This window comes from Scylla paramamosain, chromosome 27 (assembly GCF_035594125.1).
Source record: "Scylla paramamosain isolate STU-SP2022 chromosome 27, ASM3559412v1, whole genome shotgun sequence".
Taxonomy (NCBI): domain Eukaryota; kingdom Metazoa; phylum Arthropoda; class Malacostraca; order Decapoda; family Portunidae; genus Scylla; species Scylla paramamosain.
Genome location: NC_087177.1, coordinates 11,217,540 through 11,241,942, shown reverse-complemented (window position 1 = coordinate 11,241,942; position 24,403 = coordinate 11,217,540). Strand labels below are relative to the sequence as shown.

Here is a 24,403-nt window from a genome sequence, read left to right as displayed (position 1 = left end):
CTATATGAATAGTTTTAATATGTAGACACAACCAACCATATGGTTCTAGGTTAGAGTATAAAATACTACTATACCCAATCGTTCCTCACACTCTGTAAAATGAATAACCACTGTTCAAGTGGAAATAAAGTTATTATTATTATTATTATTATTATTATCTCTCTCTCTCTCTCTCTCTCTCTCTCTCTCTCTCTCTTTCTCCACTGCCTGCATCCTTTCATCCCTCTTTTCATTGTCCAATAACCTCATCAGTCTCTATTTCCCTCCTATTCTTCTACCTATCTTCCTTTCGTCCACTCTTTCATTTTCTTTCTCCCTCCTTTTACTCTTTCCGTTGAGTTCATCTATCCATCCTTCCTTATCTCTTACCTCCTTCATTTCTTGTCCTTGTCTTGTTCCACTTACCTATCTTTTGTTGCTTCAATCTTACCTTTGTCCTCTCCTTTATGTCACTTGTCTTTTTTTTTTTCTCTCTCTCTTTCTCTCTCTCCCATTTTCTTCCACTTTTTCGTTATCTCATACTCCTTGCTATATACTTCATCCTCCTCATCCTCCTCTCCCCGCCTTTCACTCCTCCTCCTGGCTCTTCTCCCCTACCCCGCCCTCCTCTACGCTCCTCATTGTCCCAGCACCCGAACCTAGTCAGGCATCCTTTTTTAATATAATTTTCTCATCATTCTGTCACACTGTTTTGTTATCCAGTGTTTGTTGTGTACTCTTTAGGGAGACGTGTCCTCCATCACCTTTTCTTCTTCCTCCTCCTCCCTCCTCGTTGTTGTTGTTGTTGTTGTTGTTGTTGTTGTTGTTGTTGTTGTTGTTGTTGTTGTTGTTGTTTTCTTGTTCTTGCTCTCGTTGGTTCTCTTTTTCTTGTTCTTGTTTTCGTTCTTCTTCTTCTTCTTCTTCTTCTTCTTCTTCTTCTTTTTCTTTTTCTTTTTCTTCTTCTTCTTCTTCTTCTTCTTCTTCTTCTTTTTCTTCTTCTTCTTCTTCTTCTTCTTCTTCTTCTTCTTCTTCTTCTTCTTCTTCTTCTTCTTCTTCTTCTTCTTCTTCTTCTTCTTCTTCTTCTTCTTCTTCTTCTTCTTCTTCTTCTTCTTCTTCTTCTTCTTCTTCTTCTTCTTCTTCTTCTTCTTCTTCTTCTTCTTCTTCTTCTTCTTCTTCTTCTTCTTCTTCTTCTTCTTCTTCTTCTTCTTCTTCTTCTCACTATTATTTTAAATATTGTCATCTTCAGTAAATATTGTCGTCTTCAGTATCCTCCTCCTCCTTCTTCTTTTCCTTCTCCTCCTCCTCCTCCTCCTCCTCCTCCTCCTCCTCCTCCTCCTCCTCCTCCTTCTTTTCCTCCTCCTCCTCCTCCTCCTCCTTCTCCTCCTCCTCCTCCTCCTCCTCCTCCTTATCATCATCATCATTTTGGTCAATTATTGCTTACGTGGGTGAGCGGCTGAGTGAGTGAGTGAGTGAGTGAATGAATGAGTGGATAAGTAGAGGCCTGATCTTGGTGGTGGTGGTGGTGGAAGTGGTGGTGGTGGTGGTGCTGGTGCTATCAGTAGTGAAGGCTTTCTGACCTTGCCTCCTTTTTTTTTTTTTTTTTTTTTTATGGCTGGCGCAGTCCTCATGTTACCAGTATTATAGGCTGGAGAACTTTATTGAAATCTTGGCTTAATGGGTGCATGTGTGTGTGTGTGTGTGTGTGTGTGTGTGTGTGTGTGTGTGTGTGTGGCCCGTACCCTTCGCCGCACGCTCGTGACAGCCGTGTCGGGTTTATGTCCCGGTAAACAGAAAGGCACGTCTGGCACCTTTTCATTACCTTAACAATTCCAACCTCACCTCAACACTCTCCCACTGTCTCCCTTCTTTCTCCTCACCTCTTGTCCTTCTTTCTCCACACTCATTTTCATCGCTTTACTGATTTTTTTCACTTGTGTTAAGTGTATGTTACAATTATTCTTATGATTTCTTGCAAGTGTCCTCCAATTTTATCATAATTTCTTTCAATAGTTGGTCTTTTCATGTGCTCTATTCTAAATATTCTTCTGTTTTTCATGTTTTTTTCTTTAGTTGGTCTTTCTTCACTACCATCTTTGAAATGATATTTTTTTTTCATATTTTTGCAGTTCCTCTTTCTCACATTTTTTTTATAGCTCTTCCTTTTTTTTCATATCTTTGTAGTTTTTCGTCTTTCTCATCTTTATAGTTCTTTTTTTTTTCATGCATTTATAGCTCTTCTTTTTCAGACCTTCGTTGTTCCCTTTATTTTTCGTATCCTTGTAGCTTTCCCTCTCTTTCACATTTTTGTCACTTCCCTTCTTTCTGATCTCTTTGTACCTCCTGTTTATTTTTCATATCTTTATAACTTCCCTTCTTTCTTACATCTTTGTAGTTGCTCTTCCTTTTCTTCCGCACGTCACCTCAGAAAGTCCCGGTAGCTTCAGGGAAGGTATTTATCGCGGAGTTAATCTGGCGGTAATACAGCAGCGACTTGGAGACACGCGCTGTGATTGTCACGGATCAACCTGCATTAACGATCCACCGCTTAACTTAACCTAACCAAACCTAACCCAACCTAATTTAACTTAACCCAACCCAACCTAATCCTTCCTAACAGAATAAAATCTAACCTAACCCAACCCAACCCAACCCACCTCAACTCAACCCAACTCAACTCAACTCAACTCAACTCAACTCAACTCAACTCAACTCAACTCAACTCAACTCAACTCAACTCAACTCAACTCAACTCAACCCAATCCATCCTAACCTAACCTAACCTAACCTAACCTAACCTAACCTAACTAACCTAACCTAACCTAACCTAACCTAACCTAACCTAACCTAACCTAACCTAACCTAACCCAACTCAACCCAACCTAACCCAATTCATCCCAACCCAACTTAACCAAATCTAACATAAGCCGCACTAACAAGCCACTGCAGTCTTCATTCTGGGACAAGACGCTCGCTAAATAAAGTCACGTGGTCCTCTAGAGTCACACACACACACACACACACACACACACACACACACACACACACACACACACACACACACACACACACACACACACACACACACACACACACACAGGTAATCGCGGCATTTACCTCTATTTTCCTCACCTGTGTCTTCCTTTTATACTCGCAGGTCATTGTCTTATTATTTCTCTTTTTCATCCCTACGGGTCGTCCTCGCCATGCACTTTGAGCCGAGGGACAGCGCACCAGGTGAAATTACAGGTGCGAGGATTATTATGAGGCCTAATGAGTTGTGTCCTTCGTGTGTCTGTCTGTGTCCGTGTCTGTGTTTGTGTGTGTGTGTGTGTGTGTGTGTGTGATGGTGAGGAGAGGGATGTGTTCTTAGGGTGTGTTATTGCAGTGTGTGTGTGTGTGTGTGTATGTGTGTGTGTGTGTGTGTGTGTGTGGTGTGTGTGTGTGTGTGTGAGGATTTGCACGTGCGTCCTTTGATGCTTCAAAATATTAATACGGTAAAGGAAAGGGACATTTTATGTTGTTTGTATCAACTATTCATATTCTCTCTTCTCATCTTCTGCTCAGGATGCGGTAATTATTATTCGAGAAATGTATGTCTGTATGTGTATATGTATGCATGCATGTATGTGGTGGTATGTGTGCATGTTTATTTCACTGGTCACGGGTACGAATTTCCTTTTTGTCTTTGCTTATACATCCTTCCATTCATCTTTTTATAGTTAGATTCATAGCAGTTTATTGCAATTAGCGAGTCTGCCCTTCTATCTTTTTTTTTTTTTTCATTCAGCAGGCTGATATATTTTTTAATTACTTTTTTTTCTCAGTTTTTACCTTGAATCTTTCTTTCCTTCTTTCTGTCATCTTTCTCCTCTCGTCCGCTGTCCTCTTTTCTCAATTCACTTAATTAACTGGGATTTAAAGAGAGGCAGCAGAGAGCAGCTCCCGGGCCGCGGCGGTCTCTCGGTGCTCCAATTTTCTGGGGGTCGCGGGCGGGATCATGAAGTTGGGTGCGGGGAGCATTGGGGCAGGGGGGAGGACGGGAAGCACGTCTGTACACCGCTTAGCCCGCCCGCTTCAGAAAGACGGATTGAAGGGAATGGAAGTGCAGTAGAATGTTGTGTTTTTTACGTAATACTGTATGCGAAATTGCTTCCTCTCTTGGTTTTCCCCGCTTCTGTTTTCTTTGGGAACGACTCGAGCAGTATTTTTTTAATCCATTTTTTACTCATGGCCAATCATACACGCATATCAGTGGCTGATCACTCGCCTGATGTCCTGATGTAAGAACCAAGCACTTAGTCAAGAGTCAATGTGAGGGGGTCTCTTTAATGGTTTCAAGGCTTTCTTTCCCCTGCAATGACACAAGTAAACTGATTCGATTGTGATTTGTATGTATTGTCATCTGTCTGCTTGCCTGCTTGTCTGTCTGTTTATATGTATGTCTGCTTATATATATATATATATATATATATATATATATATATATATATATATATATATATATATATATATATATATATATATATATATATGTAGTATGTTTGTATGTATGAATGTATGAGTATGTATTGCACGAAGTGTCTTCAGGTGTTGAAATATCCAGGAAGTGCGTCCCTTGAGTGCTGCTGCACCTCACAGCCTCCCGCAGCCCTCCCTCAGCCATCTCTCAGTCCTTCCTCTCTCCTCTCCGTCTCTCTTCCCCTCACGACCCTCACATCGCACACTTCATCTCGCCCCGCCTCTCTCCCTCCCTCCTTTTATCTCCTTCCCCTGACAGTTCTCAGTATTCTTCTGTCTTTTTATTTTAGTATATTTTAAAATTTATCCATCTATCCTTTCCAACCTGTTTCTGCAATTGCCTGCTTTTCTCTTTGGTCTTTTCTCCCTTTCTTTTCCCTCCCTAGTTCTTCCCCTTCCCAGCTTCATCACAGTCCTCTGTCTTCCGTCCCCTCCTCATTCATCCCTTCACTTCCCTTTTTATCCCTTCCCCTTCCCTGTCCCATTCCCCTCCTTTATCCGTCATTTCCTACCCCTTCCGCCCCTCCCTTACCGTCCTCCTCCTCCATATACCCCCGTACTTCTTGACCCTTCATCCTAACTCTTGCCTTCCCAACACCCTTCCGTTTCCTCTCGTCCTCACCTCACCTCGTCTCGCCTCGCCCTCGTATAAACTGGAAGGGGGCAAGTGGTCCGCGTCGTGAGATATCTGCTGGCTGTGTCCTGAGAAGAGGCGGGTGAGTGGCTGGCTGTCAATCTCCCGGTAAATATTAATGCCTGTGAGGATGTTCCCGTCCTTTGGCAAATACGAGAAGGAAAGGAGGGAAGGCGGAAGGGAAATTAGGAAGGTGCAATCACGTCTCGGCCAATTTGATGCGAGTCTTAAAGCTTATCTGTCAGCACCAGCCAGCCTCGCGCCGCCCTCGCCCTTACCCTCACCCTCACCCGCGCCCTGCCTCTTGATTCCCTTCCCCCTGTGACCGCCTGCAGGTACGGGAGGCATGGCGCAGGAGGCAGGGATGGGGCAGGGATAGGACAGGGGTGGGGAGAGATAGGACAGGGGTGGGGAGGAATAGAACAGGGAGGGGATGGATGAGGACAAGGCCAATGTCACTAATAAAAACAAGGAATTCATGGCGATATTTTTTTCCTGGGCGCAAGCTGTGTCTCCTCCGCCTTCCATCAATCAGGGGACGCAAAGTTTTAAATATTTTGAGCATAATGGCGTATATTGCGCGGCGCGGCTCACACTGGGACTGCTGGCTTAGCTCGGGGCCCAGAGCCGCTTAGAGACGGCTCTATCAAAGCCTGCTTGAGTGTGCCGGCTGGGGTAAGGCTATTATCACGCTCACATCTAGAGGTCGATGTGACTAATTAACTTTGCAATAACACGGTTTACAGAAAGGAAATGTATTTTACACATGCATTGTTCAAGACACCCAGTCGCGCGCTCGCACACACACACACACACACACACACACACACACACACACACACACACACACACACACACACACACACACACACACACACACACACACACACACGAATATATTGTAACCCTTAGTAATTGTTATACCCATTAAATATTTGCCTGAAAGGCGCAGAGACATCACAGGTTATAACAGACATGGTGGTAGATGACTAAAATAGACTCAGTTATCAGATAGTTAGTGCCGAGTCGCTAGGGAGCTTTTACTTTATCAAACACATTTATGGATGTTAGATAAATATATAGATAAATAGAGAAATTGATTGATTGTTTGATAGATACGAGTAAAATAATTGGCAATTAATTGATCAGAGATTAGTAAAAAAAAAAAAAGATTCCCTGGCGCCAAACTTGCGTGGTGTTCGGGTAAGTGGAGTGAGTGTGTTGCGTGCACGAGCGAGACCACCAGCTGTGTGTTTGGGAGATCGTCACTGAATTAATTAAACTCCTCTAAAGTCACTCGTCCAGTCCCGCCTCGTCTTGTCTCGTCTTGCCCTATCTTGTCTTGCTTCTTGTCTCGCCTCTTTAAAAGTACAGGCATGGTTTTATGTCTTTCCTTCCTTCTTTCCATCCATTCTTCACATCTTCTTTCCTTCCTACCTTCCTTCTTTCCTCCCCTTCCTCAGTGATTGGTAGAGTTACTGGTGTGTTGTTTGAGATCGTATCGAAAATTACATATACATATACGTAGAAAGAAAGAAAGATAGAAAGAAAAGAAAAAGGAAAAGGAAGAAGACCTACCACAAGTAAAGGCCACATAACACACACACACACACACACACACACACTTAACGATTCCCCATTTTCCTTCTTCCTCTCTTTCCCTTTACGTGCACCGAAATATTCACGTTTGCCTCGCATTAAAACTGACGGAAAATTCACCTTCATGGCATCTCACAGGAATATATAGTAGACACCACCACCACCACCACCACCACCGTCCCTGTCTCTGCTGTCCCCGTTCCCCCTTCCTTCCTCGCCTCTCTCCCGATTTGTGTTTTGTGTTCTATTGGGTTTATTCTTCGATTACTCTGTCGTTCCTTTTACCCCCTCTAAGACATCGCGTCGTTTCAATATCCCGTCTTTCGCTTTGTCGCTAGCTCTTGTTTCTTCTTTTTTGCTTCCCTTCCCTTCCTCGCTTCTTTTCGCTTTCCTTGCCTCGCCTAACCTTACCTTTTGCTGCCTTCGTTTCCTCTCCTTTCTTTGCCTTTCCTTTCTTGTTATGATTTTTTTCTGTTCCTTCCTGTTTCCTCCTTTCTTGCTCTGGTTCACTTTCTTTCCCTTCCTTCCCTTTCTTTTTTTTTCTTTTCTTTTCACCTTCTTTCCTTTCCATCCCTTCTTTTCTTTCCTTCCCTTCCCTTCCCTTCCCTTCCCTTCCCTTCCCTTCCCTTCCCTTCCTTTCCCTGTTCTTTCTTTTCCATCCCTTCTCTGTAGTTTCCTTTCCTTTCCTTTCCTTTCCTTTCCTTTCCTTTCCTTTCCTTTCCTCCCTTTTCTTTTTCTTTCCATTTCTTTTCCAGCCCTTTTTCTTTTATCTTCCCTTACCTTCCCTTCTTTTCCTTTAACCCTTTCCATCTCTCTCTTTCCCTTTCCTTCCCTTCCTTAACCCTTCCTCCCCCTCCTCCCTTCCTCACTCTTTCCTGTACCCTCCCTCACACCACGCAGTCCCATCACCCTTTCTTACCCAACGCTGCTTTCATTATCCTTTCCCATTCGGCCCTGTACTTTTGATTCGCCCCGTGCCGCTCCACCCCGCTTGCCTCGTCTGGTGTGCTCAAGAGGCGCCGCGCGGGAGCCGGGGCCGGATTAGCGAGGGGCGTCACGGGAAAGGCGCAGGATTTTACTCGTCCTTGCTATTTTTTTTTCCTTTCTAACAATCGCTTGTCTTTTTCATGGTTCCTTCTTTTCCCCCGAGAGAGAGAGAGAGAGAGAGAGAGAGAGAGAGAGAGAGAGAGAGAGAGAGAGAGAGAGAGAGAGAGAGAGAGAGAGAGAGAGAGAGAGAGAGAGAGAGAGGATTAAAAAATACACACGTAAAGGAAAATACGTTTGTGGTGACGGCCAGTTTAGCGAAAATATTATTATTTTTTATGAGAAACTTTTCTTTTTCTTTCGCGAGTCGGTAATTAACTTCCAGCGGTGACTTAAATTTGACCTTTGAACCCTGACCTCGTGGTTCCGCCTTCCTAGCACCGCCCACCTCCTCCTCCTCCTCCTCCTCCTCCTCCTCCTCCTCCTCCTCCTCCTCCTCCTCCTCTGCCTTTTCCTTCTTTATTGCTGCTTTAATTGCATTTGTAATAGATGTTGTGGTTGACTTCTTTTCATACTGTTGTTGTTGTTGTTGTTGTTGTTGTTGTTGTTGTTGTTGTGCATCTTTTTATTTCTTCTCTTCTATTTAGTTTCATAATTGTTGCTGTTGTTGTTGTTGTTGTTGTTGTTGTTGTTGTTGTTGTTGTTGTTCATCTTTTTATTTCTTCTTCTTCTATTTAGTTTCATAATTGTTGTTGTTGTTGTTGTTCTTGTTCTTCTTCTTCTTCTTCTTCTTCTTCTTCTTCTTCTTCTTCTTCTTCTTCTTCTTCTTCTTCTTCTTCTTCTTCTTCTTCTTCTTCTTCTTCTTCTTCTTCTTCTTCTTCTTCTTCTTCTTCTTCTTCTTCTTCTTCTTCTTCTTCTTCTTCTTCTTCTTCTTCTTCTTCTTCTTCTTCTTCTTCTTCTTCTTCTTCTTCTTCTTCTTCTTCTTCTTCTTCTTCTTCTTCTTCTTCTTCTTCTTCTTCTTCTTCTTCTTCTTCTTCTTCTTCTTCTTCTTCTTCACAGACTTGCTCCCCCCTACCAATTCCTGACTTTTCTCTCATATTCCTTTTTTTCTTCCCTGAAGGTAACTGGCAAGTAATTTATTTTATCATCATTTTTAAAAACCTTCATCCTCGCTTATGCTCTCTCTCTCTCTCTCTCTCTCTCTCTCTCTCTCTCTCTCTCTCTCTCTCTCTCTCTCTCTCTCTCTCTCTCTCTCTCTCTCTCTCTCTCTCTCTCTCTCTCTCTCTCTCTCTCAATAAAAAGTGGAGCTCGTGATTTTTATGACCTTATTCCATTCTTGAAGTTCCCCATTCCTGAAATTCCTCATTTAAAAAAAAAAAAAGCATTCATAAAACTCCTCTTTCCTGAAGTTCCCATTCCTAAAATCACCCATTCTTGAAGTTACCTCTTCCTGATTTTTCCCATTCTTGAAGTTTCTAATTTCTGAAATCGCTCATTCCTGAAATTCCCCCATTCCTGAATTCCCCCATTCCTGAAACCTCCCCAATCCTGAAGCCTCCCCATTCCTTACATTCCTCATCCCTGAAATCCCCATTCATGAAACATCCCATTCTTGAAGCCTCCCCATTCCTGAGGGACTCTGCCCCTAGTGTTCCTATGGTATCTACCGAAAGCAGCCCACGACTCCCTCGTTCCCCTTCCCCCCATTTCTTGGCAGTCGTCCGAGCTCGCCCTCTCCATACACCTCGAGTCTTGGTCCTCCACGTACATCCCTTTCCCGTACTGGTTTCCTCTCTCTCTCTCTCTCTCTCTCTCTCTCTCTCTCTCTCTCTCTCTCTCTCTCTCTCTCTCTCTCTCTCTCTCTCTCTCTCTCTCTCTCTCTCTCTCTCTCTCTCTCTCTCTCTCTCTCTCTCTCTCTCTCTCTCTCTCTCTCTCTCTCTCTCTCTCTTCTATTCCTGTTCTCGTTTATTTTAGTCTTCCGTAATTTTTTTTTCTGGTTCTGTAGTGCTCTCGTCCTTTTTGTTTTTTTCTTTTTTCGTCCTTTATTTCTTCTTCTTCTTCTTCTTCTTCTTCTTCTTCTTCTTCTTCTTCTTCTTCTTCTTCTTCTTCTTCTTCTTCTTCTTCTTCTTCTTCTTCTTCTTCTTCTTCTTCTTCTTCTTCTTCTTCTTCTTCTTCTTCTTCTTCTTCTTCTTCTTCTTCTTCTTCTTCTTCTTCTTCTTCTTCTTCTTCTTCTTCTTCTTCTTCTTCTTCTTCTTCTTCTTCTTCTTCTTCTTCTTCTTCTTCTTCTTCTTCTTCTTCTTCTTCTTCTTCTTCTTCTTCTTCTTCTTCTTCTTCTTCTTCTTCTTCTTCTTCTTCTTCTTCTTCTTCTTCTTCTTGTTTTTTGGAATTCCCTTCCTCCTCCTCCTCCTCCTCCTCCTCCTCCTCCTCCTCCTCCTCCTCCTCCTCCTCCTCCTCCTCCTCCTCCTCCTCTTCCTCCTCCTCCTCCTCCTCCTCCTCCTGCCATTTTCTTCGTCTTCTGTTCTCCTGCTTCTCTTCCTTTTGTTTCCACAGTTCCTTTCTCCTCCTCCTCCTCCTCCTCCTCCTCCTCCTCCTCCTCCTCCTCCTCCTCCTCCTCCTCCTCCTCCTCCTCCTCCTCCTCCTCCTCCTCCTCCTCCTCCTCTCCTCCTCCTCTTATTTTTTCTCACCCATCTTTCCTCCTTTCTTTTCCTCTCACTCCTTCCTCTTCCGTCACACCTTCGTCTCCTCTTATCTCCTGATTCCTCTTCCCGTCTCTCCTTCCTCTTTATCATCTGAACCTTCCTTTCTCTTTCCTTCTTCCTTTCTTTCTCCCTTCCCCTCGCCTCACCTCGCTTTCCTCCCTCCCTCCCTTCTCTTACTTCCTCCCTTCCTCCCTCCCTCCCTCTTCCTGTCGTTGCCCTCGTGTCTTTGCGGGTCACCAAATGATAAAAGGAGAAAAAAGAAATGTGTTACGTCCTATTCTCGTCCGTCCCGACCTTGGACAAAATAAAATTGCTGGAGTAAAATTATTTGGGAGATGATTCCAAAATGTTTCACTGTTTAGAGATTTCAGTTGACAAGCTGCGAGAGAGAGAGAGAGAGAGAGAGAGAGAGAGAGAGAGAGAGAGAGAGAGAGAGTGAGAGTGAGTTATATTTTTAAAAGCATTGCTCTGTGTTAAGTAAAGCGATTTTCTTAATTTCTTTCGTGTTTTGTGATTTTATATAAAAGTGTTGCGATTTTTTGTTGTTGCTTTTTTTAAGTTGTTTGTGCGTAGTGTTGTATTGTCTTTAGTTGTTTTTCATGTTCTTTTATTTTTTTATTTACTGTCTTTTCGCCTTCTCTTTCCTGTTTCCTTTATTTTTGCCTTTTATTTTATTTATTTTTTGTCATCTTCCCTATTCTTTTGGCTTTCATTTTTATTTTTGTCCTTTCTTCTCCATTTTCTTTTATTTACTTTCCGTCTTCGTGAATTCTGAACAGAGCACGGACAAATTATTAAAAAGGCATTGGAGGGGAGAGAGCACCCTGGATTTGAGGTGTTTGTCTCCCTGTACTTTGCCTTAACACTGACGCGGTACAAAGTAGAATGTTTATTTTTCACCTGCGAATGACGATGACTTGAGTATTGAAATGAGAATACTCGAAAAAAAAAATCTATTGTGAACCGTGAAAAAAAGTATGAAAGTAAATAATGTGTAAAAAAAAGAAGTGAACATGATTATAAATAGCAAAAAATGAATGAATGCATGAATAAATAAATAAATAATATAAAAATTAAAAGAAGAAAGAAATCAGATATTGAACAAAATGTACAAAGAATATCAGTTATTATGAACCAGAGAGAGAGAGAGAGAGAGAGAGAGAGAGAGAGAGAGAGAGAGAGAGAGAGAGAGAGAGAGAGAGAGAGAGAGAGAGAGAGAGAGAGAGAGAGAGAGGTGACTTGAATAAATAACTGCGAAGAGTGAACAACAACAGAAAAGAAACCAAGTATTGTACAGGAAGAAAAAAAAAAAAAGAAAAAAATAAAGCTACGAACATTGAAAGATAAACATAAAGATCTGAACGAAAGTTGATAAAAGTTCCTTCATTTAACGTGCGTCGCGGGAGAGAAGCAATTTTATGAACAGCAAACGAGAACAGAAGAACAACACGCACGCAGGTTAGTTACTTATACGCTCGTGCTGTGCTGGAGGAGAACTGAACTGCAAACAAGCGGTGAGGATGAAGCGAGAGTCAAGAGTGAATAACAAAGAGGCACGGCAAGGTGGCTCAAATTTTCTGTCATGAAAGGCAATTTTTTTTGTGATCCACTCTTATGTTAATGAGAGAGAGAGAGAGAGAGAGAGAGAGAGAGAGAGAGAGAGAGAGAGAGAGAGAGAGAGAGAGAGAGAGAGAGAGAGAGAGAAGAGAGGAAGGAAAGAAAAATTAAACACTACAATAGAAAGGGTATAATTATTTTTTGTCACACACACACACACACACACACACACACACACACACACACACACACACACACACACACACACACACACACACACACAGAGAGAGAGAGAGAGAGAGAGAGAGAGAGAGAGAGAGAGAGAGAGAGAGAGAGAGAGAGAGAGAGAGAGAGAGAGAGAGAGAGAGAGAGAGATGCAATTATTCAACTGAGGATAATAGCATATAACATGAAACACGTAACAACACGACGGACAAACACACAATTTCTCTCTCTCTCTCTCTCTCTCTCTCTCTCTCTCTCTCTCTCTCTCTCTCTCTCTCTCTCTCTCTCTCTCTCTCTCTCTCTCTCTCTCTCTCTCTCTTGCGGAATACAAGTAATAGTAAATTCACCCATTAAGTCAAGAGTTTCTAGCAATGTGAATTTAACTAAACATTTGATAATATTGTTAGAGGGGTGTGAGATACGTGGCTGTGTTAGTCTGTTATATATTATCCCAAGCAGTACATAAGGACATAAAAACATTAGAAAATTAGACAAGCTGCAAGAAACCATTAAGAGTACATGTGGCACTCCCTGTATGAAATAATGCCGCTTTTGGGCGTTTTATCTTGACTGGTTTAAACCTTTTACTGCTCAGTGTGGGGGTCTCCTTAATCTTCATGAAACGTTGTGATGCAAATGTCACCCTGAAACCTTCAAAATGTTACTTCCAGATGTATTTTTTTTAGAATTATCTAAGTTGACTTGGGTAACACTAATAAAACTGGCAATCACAAAGTTAAGAGGCTGTAGTGCAGGTCATAAGAGGATGTCAGGGGTGTTTACACGACTGTAGTGATAGTTTTACCCTTTCATTGCTATTTGGTACATCTTTCCTTAATCGCCAACCACTCAGGGACATTTCTTCTCGTTTTACAGCAACCTCCATACATCATGCTGGGTACAAATTGCAAACTTTATTTATTTTCATACCTTTCTTTCGTGCAGATGCTTGTCAACGTTTCATACATTTCTTTTAGTCCTATGAATTTTTGCATATCAAGGATTCTACACTGTCATTCTACACTGTTAATAAAAAAAAAATAAAAGAATTCCTGAGAATCTAACTAATTTGTAGCCTTTAAAAACAGTTCTAATGAGAGTCCCAAGCGATGAGGAACACCAGCTCGTGACCTATATAGAAAGAGAGAAAGAGAAGGAAGAGAACAGTACGAGGGTCAGTATTCATGCGAGTGAGGGAACATAAAGTTTGTTATAATGAAGGAATAACGTGTTTAGGAGAAATATGTTAGGCTTAGTCCAGGTGAGATGATTAAAAGGTACCGGTGTGTGAATGTTGTCTTTGGAGAGAGAGAGAGAGAGAGAGAGAGAGAGAGAGAGAGAGAGAGAGAGAGAGAGAGAGAGAGAGAGAGAGAGAGAGAGAGAGAGAGAGGAGTTTCATAGTTACTTTGTTTTTTAAGCATTTCCTTTTCATGACTGTGAGTTTGTCTGTGTGTGTGTGCGTGCTCTCTTTTTTTGTGTATATCTTTTTATCAGTCCACCTGTATCTCTCTCTCTCTCTCTCTCTCTCTCTCTCTCTCTCTCTCTCTCTCTCTCTCTCTCTCTCTCTCTCTCTCTCTCTCTCTCTCTCTCTCTCTCTCTCTCTCTCTCTCTCTGTCAAGGGAAGTGTGACGGCGACCGTGTAATTTTAAATATTTGCGTTATTTTTAATAGTGCATGTAATTAGAGGTTTTATATTATCTTTTTTTTAAGTAAATTTATGTTGCATGTAAATTAATTTGTTTAACTTTTTTTTTTTTTTTTTTGGTCCAGCAAATTGTGGCAAAGCTAAAACTATTCCGATGGTAATAACGCTTTTGTTTGGTGTTTGAATTACTGTTATTGTTGTTATTGATGTGCTATTATCATTATTATTATTATTATCATCATTATTATTATAGTAATGATAATAATTACTACTACTACTACTACTACTACTACTACTACTACTACTACTACTACTACTACTACTACTACTACTACTACTACTACTACTACTACTATCACCACCACAATAATCATCACTACCATTTCTGCTTCTTCATTGGTCAGTAAAGTGGTGATGGTGATTGTGGTGGTAATAGTGTAGTTAATTCATAAAGGCATGTTTTAAGGGCTCACTATAGGGAGAGGATAGAAAGGAAGGAGGGATGAAAAAGAAATTAAGATAGAAAAGAAGTGTGTTGTAAAATGAAATGAGTTAGAGAATAAAAGTATGGGGTAGTTTCTTGGTGTTTATGAATTGCTTAATGTTATCAATTCGCGTGTTTCATCTTTCATGTGCTTTGTTTTATTTTGTTTTATTTATGAGTGGTGGGAATAAAGCTAAACTGAATGGTTGCTTAAAGTGGATGCACTGAGTGGAAGGAATGTAGTGTGTGAGAAAGACTTGGTGAGTGTCTAGCAAGATAGAAAACGAGATTGAATATATGCACCAGAGGCAAGGGCACTTTCTATATAGGTTATTGCTGTTGTTATTGATTCATGCGGGATTTGAAAGTATGGTGAGAGAGGTAATGGGTGTCTTAATATTATGATGCATCAAACAAATACTGAAATGCACTTTCTAATTTACGTTATAATCAGCAAACAACAACAACGATCCATTGCATTGTTAATGTTATTTTTTTTTTTATCAGAACAATTTGATTACATATTTTTCATATATTTTCTATTCTATTTATCTTTTCTTGTGATACTGGACACAAGCGGAATGAATTAGATATATAATTTTCTTTCTTACTTTCTTATTTTCATTATTTTATATCTATTCAATTTCCTTAATTTGTTCGTGATATAAGTACAACTTTTTTATTTTTTCTATTTTATACATTTTAATTTAATTTAATTTAATTTGTTTTAAGAAACACGTAAAACACACACACACACACACACACACACACACACACACACACACACACACACACACACACACACACACACACACACACACACACACACACTTGTGTTAAAATTAATTTTTTATTTATAGATTTCTTATTTTATATTTTAAATGTTCACGTGACATTTCACATGGTTTGCATTTTATATATTTTGATCATTCTTATCACATATTCCTACAATAAGTTCACGCGATACTTAACACAGAATCTATTGTGTATAGTTTTGTTTTTGTATTTTTTGTATATGTACATTTTTTTTTACGTTATATTGTGTGACAATACATGTGACATGTAATGCACACATTTAATATACTACAGTTTTTCTTTGTATTTATTTTTTGTTTACTTGTTCTTTAGTTTGTGATATATTATTCATATGCATTGAGTTGTATGTAGTCATCCTCTCTACACCATTACCTTATTTTAGGTTTCATGCCTCTCTGTAAGAAGCATCACACCATCTTCGCCTTCATGCTGAATTGGTGAAAGGAAAGGAGTGCCGGTGGATACCTGGCCCGCCCATCATTGTCCCTCATCTACGTAACAATCCCTCAGCTTGTTCTCTTGGGAGACTCGGCCCCCTCTGTCTGAAGGTCTCAGCACCAACACAGATGGTTGATAAATAACAGATAAGCGGTAAAATATCCTTCAAATATCATACATGAGAGGACTTTCTAATGAGATCTATGGTACAATTTTTTAATGCAGTTTAGTCTCTTTCTTTACACACACACACACACACACACACACACACACACACACACACACACACACACACACACACACACACACACACACACACACACACACACACACACATTACTATTATCACTATTATTTTTCCTATATTATTGTAGTTTCATGATATTCTAGAGCAAACATAATATCACCTAAAATGAAAGTCACGTGTCGCACAAAGCCATCATAAAAACTTGCTCTTTTCTGTAGTCAGTTGTTAACATCTCGTTTAAACGTTGATGTTTTTATGTGTGTGTGTGTGTGTGTGTGTGTGTGTGTGTGTGTGTGTGTGTGTGTAATAATAATAATAATAATAATAATAATAATAATAATAATAATAATAATAATAATAATAATAATAATAATTAGCGGTTTATTAATTGGTGCTTATAATACATAGACAGCCAACGGCCGAAAATATACATTTTAGGTAGAAAGAAAACATTAAAAGCAATGAGACCAACACCAAACCAGAGGCAGAATATGAATTAGATTATAAAAATGGGAAGTAAAAGAGCAAAATTAAGAACAGAGATATAAAATTATTGTGTGTGTGTGTGTGTGTGTATGTGTGTGTGATGAATGAAAATGGGATCTTGTTATATTCGTTTTTTTATTTATTTATTTTTTGTTTATTTACGTATTGTATTTCTCTCTCTCTCTCTCTCTCTCTCTCTCTCTCTCTCTCTCTCTCTCTCTCTCTCTCTCTCTCTCTCTCTCTCTCTCTCTCTCTCTCTCTCTCTCTCTCTCTCTCTCTCTCTCATTCCCTGTGTGTGTGTGTCTGTGCGTGTGTGCGTGTAATGCTCTGTGTGCATGTGTTTCCCCCTTCAAAGCGCAACCCAGACTCAGATAATGACAGCCACGCTAGTAACCCATCACCGTCACACACACACACACACACACACACACACACACACACACACACACACACACACACACACACACACACACACACACACACACACATACATACACACACACAGGTCATTGAGTCGTGTGTATCTCCAGGTGTGAACGAAGTACAAAGAACTCTTAAAGATAATAGTTATTGTACCTTGTAATTATTGGTACAGGTAGGAACGTACAGGTAGGGAAGGAAGGAAGGAGAGAGAGTTTACGGAGCGAGGGAGAGAAGAAGGGCAAAGAGGGAAGCATTGATTATTGGAGAGGTGAGGTTACCTGCTTCCAAGATGTAGTGGTTATGGGTGTTGTGCTGTGCTGTGCTGTGCTGTGCTGTGGTTGTGTCGTGGTGTGGTGATGAGGATTTTTGGAGTGGTGGTGGTGGTGGTGTTTGTTATGGTGCAGGCAGTTGTTCTGATGAGATAGATGGCGTTGTTGTTTTTGGTGATGGTGGTAATGATGGTTGAGATGAAAATTTCCTCGTAATTTTCATGTGTTGTTAATTTTTATGGTGGTGATGATAGTGTTGGTTGTAATGGTGGTGGTGGCAGTGATTTTTATAGTTTGTATGTGTACGATTGTTAACGCTGTCGATGTGGATAGCAGTAATGTTAGTGGTAATGATTTTTGTGGCAGTAGTGATAATGGTGATCTTTCCTGATTGCCCTGATCGTAGTGTTAATGATGGTGGTGAAGGTGTTATACGAAACCTGAAGTGTTTATAGTGGTGATGATAGTGGTAGTGGTGGTGAGGGAAAGGTAAAGTGTTGATCTGATGGTAGTGGTGAAAATATTGTTGTAATGGTGATGATGGCCGCAGTGGTGGAGGAGGAGGGGGAAGGTGAAGTGTGGAACGGTGGTGTGGCAGGTACAGTTTGATTGCATGGAATTTGGGATGAAAGCGGGTCATTGATATTAAAGTTGGTGTATTGGATAGTAAATAATTACCGGTGATTATGTTATCGCAGGTGATGGCGGGGCACGGCAGGTGGTGGTGGTGGTGGTGGTGGTGATAGTGGTGATGGTGGTGGTAGTGCCAAGGAGGTCATCATCATATTTTTCCTATGTACTACTGGGTTATATTTACTGATATAATATATTTATCTGTTTTAGTGATGACTGCTTTAATATTTGGTGGTGGTCGTGCTTCCTTGACCTGATGATGAACAGATGCGTATTGGTGGTGAATATAGGAAGAACACGAGGAAATAAGGGAAGCTGCAGCAAGCATCAGGGACACATGTGGTAGTCCCTGTATAAAACATGAAATAGTGAGGTAAACAAAATAAAACTCTTAATATCCTACTACTGCTAGACATTTTTTCCCATCATCCCTTATAACTTTTCAGACATATTTTTATATTGAAGTATGTTAAGTAGTCCAGTGTGGTAGAAGATACAGAATTAACCTCTTATTCTCGCGCTCTTTATATGCTCATGAAAACTACATTTTTATACCTCTCGGATTGTTGCCAAAAGACGACCACAGTAGTAAAAGAGTTAACACACCTTAATTGACTCAACTTAATCCAATATAACCCGTACTATAACATGCTCTTATTTATCATTCATGTGCCATTCATTCATACCCCACTATACGTGACATTTTTCTCTAACATTTTCTCCTGTGGCATCTATTTCCGTGTTATTTTTAGTAGAATTTTTCCGAGTAAATGGTAACCAGTGTGATGACGCGGTAACCCTGTAGATGGTGCTGCTTTTACTGTGGCGTCGGCGATATGGTGAGGTGTGATGCTGTTGTGTGGCAGTAGTCATGCAGCAATGGTGATGAATGTAGAGAAGTATAGGTGATGACTCTATTGTAACTTGGGAGTGATCGTTGGTGATGACGCCGATGTTAATATGGCGTCAGGTTTTTTGGTGTGGCGGTAATGTAACAGTGGTGATGAACAGATTAGAATTGATGATGACTGCAACAACTTACAAGCCTTGGTGATGACGGTGCTGGTACTGTGCCGTCGGCTTACCAGTGTAGTGGTGTGTGGCAGTATATTTGCAATACTTTAACAATAGTGATGAACAGAGAACTGATGATGACTACGTATCATACGTTACAAGCCTTGGTGACGCTGCTGGTGTTGTGGCATCAGGTTAGCGGTGGAGTGGTGTGGCGGTGTATGGCAATATAGTTACAATAGTTTATCATTGGTAACTTATGGAGAAATACTGGTGATGACACTCTAGTACTGTGGCGTCAGGGTAGTGATGGTGTGGTGTGGTGTGGTGTGGTGTGGCGGTGTGGTAGCGGCGGTGCGGTGCGGCAAGGGTCTTCAGGGTCAGCTCATTAGCCAGTATCACCTACCGTTATCACCTGGCCAGATCATTAACCTGCCAATTACCCCGCGCCGGCCCGCTGACGATGCCCAGATAACGCAGTGTGGCCAGCTGGAAGGGGAGGAGCGGGCGTGTTGTGGACGTCAGGGGAGAGGGGGGAATTATAATGTTGGAGGGAGGGGGAGTGTAAATGTTAGGGGGAGGCGTATGCTAGGTGAAAAGGAGGCGTTTCTGGGGGTGCCTAAAGGGGGGATTATCATTGGGGAGCGCAGGGTAAAGGTGGGGTGATATTGGAAGGGGAGGAGATGGGAGGGATGGGAAGGGAAGAGGGGAGGAGGGGAGGAGCGTGCTTGCTTGGTTATTTGGTTGCTTGGTTGGAGGCGTAAAAAGAGGGGGACGAAGGGGAGGAGGAGGAGGAGGAGGAAGAGGAAGAGGAAGAGGAGGAGGAAGAGGAATGTTACCTGTGCTTGTTTTGTTGTTGTTTTGTCCTTCCTTCCTTCTTTCCTTCCTTCCTTCCTTCCTTCCTTCCTTCCTTCCTTCCTTCCTTCCTTCCTTCCTTCCTTCCTTCCTTCCTTTCTATCTTTTCTTTCCTCTTTGTTTTTTTGTTTTTCCTCTCTTCTTTCATTTAATTTTTCTTTTCTTTCCTTTTTTTCTTTCCGTTTTTGTTTTTCTTTCTTTCTCTGCGGATTTGTTTCTTTCGTTTCGTGTATATTTGAAATTCAGTAGATCTTACTTTCCTTCCCATTCTATCATGCTCCTGCTTCTCCTTCATTGGCTCTTGTGCTACTTTAACTCTCTCTCTCTCTCTCTCTCTCTCTCTCTCTCTCTCTCTCTCTCTCTCTCTCTCTCTCTCTCTCTCTCTCTCTCTCTCTCTCTCTCTCTCTCTCTCTCTCTCTCATCACCCATATCTCTGTGTTATTTAAGACAAGTGTCGGGTGTTATGTGTCGCGGCCAGGTAGGTGCCAGGTAGTTGACGGGCGTGACTCCCCCTCGAGGGCGGCCCGTTATGGCTTTTTACTGTAGCTCTTCACTGACCCCCGCTGTGGATATGAGCTTAAGTGTATGCATTACCTGCCTTTTGTCACTACACCTGCTACTTACTGAGAGAGAGAGAGAGAGAGAGAGAGAGAGAGAGAGAGAGAGAGAGAGAGAGAGAGAGAGAGAGAGAGAGAGAGAGAGAGAGAGAGAATATCTTGTGTTGTTTAGTAAACAAAAATTAGATTAAAACAAATAAAAGAGAAAAGAAAAAAGTTTTTAAGCACTTTTGGACACGCTCTAGAGACACGGTTTCCTGTCGGTAGTGGACGTCGCTGCCGCTTGTTTACAGTTTTTATGATTCGGCTGTTCATATATATATATATATATATATATATATATATATATATATATATATATATATATATATATATATATTTGTATGTTCGTTTTCTGTTCACCTCTAGTGTTTCCTTCCTGCTCCTCTTCCGTTCCGTTACGTTGCGTTGCATCACATTGAGCCGCGCTTCCCCTGCTTGGAAGGGCACACCATTGTTAAAGTAAGAATATAATCTTCGCTTATTGTGAATTCCGCTGTTAATGATGATGTGCCTCTTTACTTAGTTCCCTTTATCTTGTCGGCTCCTGCTGGTGGCCTGGCGATCAGTGGACGCGAGGGAGAGAAGGGCGAAGAGGAAGAGGAGGAGGAGGAGGGAGGAAGAGGAGAATTGTACTTACTATTGATTATATTTGTATTCATGCCTTTGTGACCTGAAGGATCCGGAAATGCCTTGCTTGTGTGCGTGTATGCGTGAATGCGTGTGCTTTGTGTGTGTGTGTGTGTGTGTGTGTGTGTGTGTGTGTGTGTGTGTGTGTGTGTGTGTGTGTGTGTGTGTGTGTGTTTGTAGGCAGGGTGTCAGTCGAGCATTGGTATTAAGTGCTTGTGCATCAAACCTCACAGTAACACATCTCTTTCCCTTTCTACAGGTACGTGTCGGTGTCCCTGTACCTCACGCGGATGTTGGCGAGTCTCAGGTGAGTGTACAGGTGATGTAGCGCCGCGGCAGGTGGACCAGACCCCTCGCTCGCCGCCCGTTCAGCCTCTCCACCTTCTATTCACGGCCCACTATTCACTTGCTCGGCCCTGGCGGAATATTCCATTTAATTTTCTCTGGGATTTACGGCGGTGGTGATGATAGTGATGGCGGTGGTGATGACGGTGGTGGTGGTGATGAAAGTGATGGTGGTGAAGGTGGGTGTCAGGATATGGCTTCATCTTTTAGAACAAACACGGCTGGAGTGTGTAAAAATTCTCCCTTCCTTTATTCCCTTCTTCCTTCATTCTTTTCTTTGTTACAGTTACCTACTCTCTCTCTCTCTCTCTCTCTCTCTCTCTCTCTCTCTCTCTCTCTCTCTCTCTCTCTCTCTCTCTCTCTCTCTCTCTCTCTCTCTCTCTCTCTCTCTCTCTCTCTCTCTCTCTCATCATTCTTCACCTAGCTCTATAACCTTCCTTTCGTTCCCTTTTCACCAGTGGAGCGTCGTGTGATGGCATGGAAGGTTCGTCTTTATGGATGGTTCTTTACGTGCGCAGAACTTCGCGTATATAAACACACAGAAAACGCAACATTTCCTCACAAAATCTAACGCTTAGTATTTATTTTCTTGTATGTTAGGGAGACTGGCCAAGAGATAGAAAAAAAAGAAAAAGAAAAAAAGAAAGCCAGGTCTGTGTGTTCCTTCCAAAGAGAAATGGGAGAACCAAGGAAGACGGCCAATGTAGTTTTCATGTGACCTCGTTCCTGTGGCGCCTTAGAGTCAATCCGGATAGACCTAGTTATTCAATAGCGTTCCATTTCTTTACAAACATGCGCAAGAACGAACCTTACCATCGCATCTCCTATATGGCCTATTCTGTGACTCCTCTATCACACCTTTCCCATGAACTCTCTTGGGTCCGTATCCTTAAACGGTTCGTCCTCTCATCAGCACTATTTTCAAAAGCCACAGAGATGATTAGTCGGGTCTCATGGGTGTTTTCTTCTTCCTTGTGGTGAAGAATAATTGTTAAAGAGTCTTATGATCACTAAAACGCCTGTGAGGATTCTAACAGCTACTAGAGACTGTTAAAAGTAGTTGAAATTACATGCCTTTCCTTCCAGACATGTAGTAGAGCCTGCCTATTTTACGTAGAATAATAGAATAACAATTAAAAAAAAGTTGCCTGATGTAACAAGACCTGCAGGGATCATAGTGGTGACGAGGTGAGACAGACGTGTTACGAGGAAGCAAGAAGCGAAAAAAGGAAGGTTAGGTTCTCTCCCGTCTCTTGCTTTCCCTCACATCACTTCTATGTCCCCTCGCCAGCTCTCTCTCCTCCACGTTCCCTTCTTCCGTACCTTCCCCGTCCCCTTCACCCCTTCCCCCATCCCCCCTTTCCCGTATCGTGTCACCTGCAGAAACGAGGCGCTAAAACAGATTGTTGGAAATCTCGGGTAATTTGCTTGTCCACGGCGAGAAAAAAGAGAGAAAATTACTAATCTAAAGAAGAAAACGCTTGCATTTATTCCTCTCGTTTCCTCTCCGCGGGTGACATTTCTTTGATTGGCCGACGCTCGATGTCTTGGGCCACGCGTTGACCAATGGCATTCACTCCTTTAAAGACCCAAGCGTAGTGACCTGTAAGGAGGCTCGGGACACCTGTCTGGACCAATCAGGGACGTTCCTCCACTTGTCCCTCCCCCTTCTCCTCTCTCTCCCTCTCCCTCTCCCTCTCTACACACCGCAACGCATATCCAGGATTTTTTTTGGTCTGGATTTATGTTGATTTACGACCTAATTACGGTCTATTTCGGAGGGAAATTACCGAAAATTAAGACTATAATTAAGAAATGAAAAGAGGGCGAGATCTCAGCAGCTGCTTTGGTAAACACTAGAGACACGACCGCTTCTGACGTCACTCCTTCCCTCCTCCTCCTCTTCCTCCTCCTCCTCCTCGTCCTCTTCCTCCTCTACTTGCTCTTCGTTCTCATCTTCTCTTCTCCCCTTTCTACGCTCCCTTCGTCATTACCCTTCTATCTTTTACTTCCTCCCTCAGTCCCCTTTCTCTCTCTCTCCATTCCCTTCCTCTCATCTTCCCATTATTTGTCCTTCATTGCTATTTTTTCCCCTTTCTTTTTTTCTTCTTCACTGGGATTTTTCTACTTCATTTTTCCTTTCCTTCTCATTTTTTTTCCTTCTTCATTCCGTCAATTTTTCTTTCATCTTTTCTCATCTCACTCTTCCCTCAGTTTCTCTATGCCATCCTCTTCCTTCATTTCTTCCCTCCCACCTTTCTCCTCTTCGCTAATTCTTCCATTCCTTATATATGTTTTTTTTTCCTTTCATCTTCCTATTACCTGCTCTCTCTCTCTCTCTCTCTCTCTCTCTCTCTCTCTCTCTCTCTCTCTCTCTCTCTCTCTCTCTCTCTCTCTCTCTCTCTCTCTCTCCAATTTTTCTTCATTTATCCTTTTCTCCCTTCCGTTTTCCCTTTCTTGCCTTCCCATTCCTTTTATTCCTTCTCTTGAATTTCCTTCTTTTTCCTCCTCATTTTACTCTTCCATTTCTTGTGTTTCCTGTTGTTCCCTTATTTCTCCTTCCGTACTTTTCATTTTCCTCTCCTTTGCTTATCCTCATCTACCTTTTTTCCTTTTTTTTCTCTCATTTACCCTTTGTCTTCCTTCCTTTTTCCTCCTCGATCCTTCCTTTTCCATCCCTTCTCTTCCCTTCCATTTTCATACCCCCCGTTCCCTTTGCATTATTTCTTTTTTCGCTTTCAATTGCATTCCGATGTTTTTCCGTCTCCCTTTTTCTCCCTTTTTCCCGTTATTTGGTGTCGTGCGTGCATGTTTCCCTTTCCTGTTGCCTCTCATCTCCCTTTCATCTTCTTTCTCCCTCTCTCTCTTCACCTCTTCTGGCCTCTTATCATCCTCTCACTACTGCTTCAAAGGTCTTGTTCTTTTTCCCTCTTATTTCCCCATAGAATGATTAAGGTTGGGAAGGGTAGGGAAGGGGGAGGGTAAGATGCATGGATGGATGGATGGATGGGTAGGTGGGTGGAAGGTAATATATGCCAGGTACAAAAGTAATAACTTGTGAATTCTGCTGCTTAGAATGTGTGTGTGTGTGTGTGTGTGTGTGTGTGTGTGTGTTTGATTTGCATATTTGTAATGATAGATAAGTTGTTAATATTTTTATAAAACTTGTACGTGAAGAGAAAATATTTTATAGCTGTGTGTTTTTGTCCGTCCGTCCGTCCGTATGTCTGTCTACCTCTCTGTCATAATATGCATTTCCATACTGTAAATAAGAATAATCAGCGGATGTTTATGTATGGCCATAACATTTAATGCTCCTAAATAGAT

At 41.7% G+C, this 24,403-nt stretch overlaps 1 protein-coding gene across 2 annotated transcripts in view; it reads left to right on the top strand.

Moving 5' to 3' along the window:
* LOC135114199 (uncharacterized) overlaps positions 1–21,418 on the top strand; it is a 62,751-nt gene extending 41,333 nt beyond the window's left edge. Inside the window, exon 2 of one of the 2 annotated variants that reach the window (XM_064029946.1) lies at positions 20,991–21,418. In XM_064029946.1, the coding sequence (XP_063886016.1) occupies positions 20,991–21,196 (206 nt within the window). In that variant the 3' untranslated portion in view covers positions 21,197–21,418. Of the gene's footprint in view, positions 1–17,846; positions 17,982–20,990 lie in introns of those variants that run through there. The other variant, XM_064029947.1, reaches the window with a different exon arrangement.
* Positions 21,419–24,403: the final 2,985 nt, after the last annotated feature.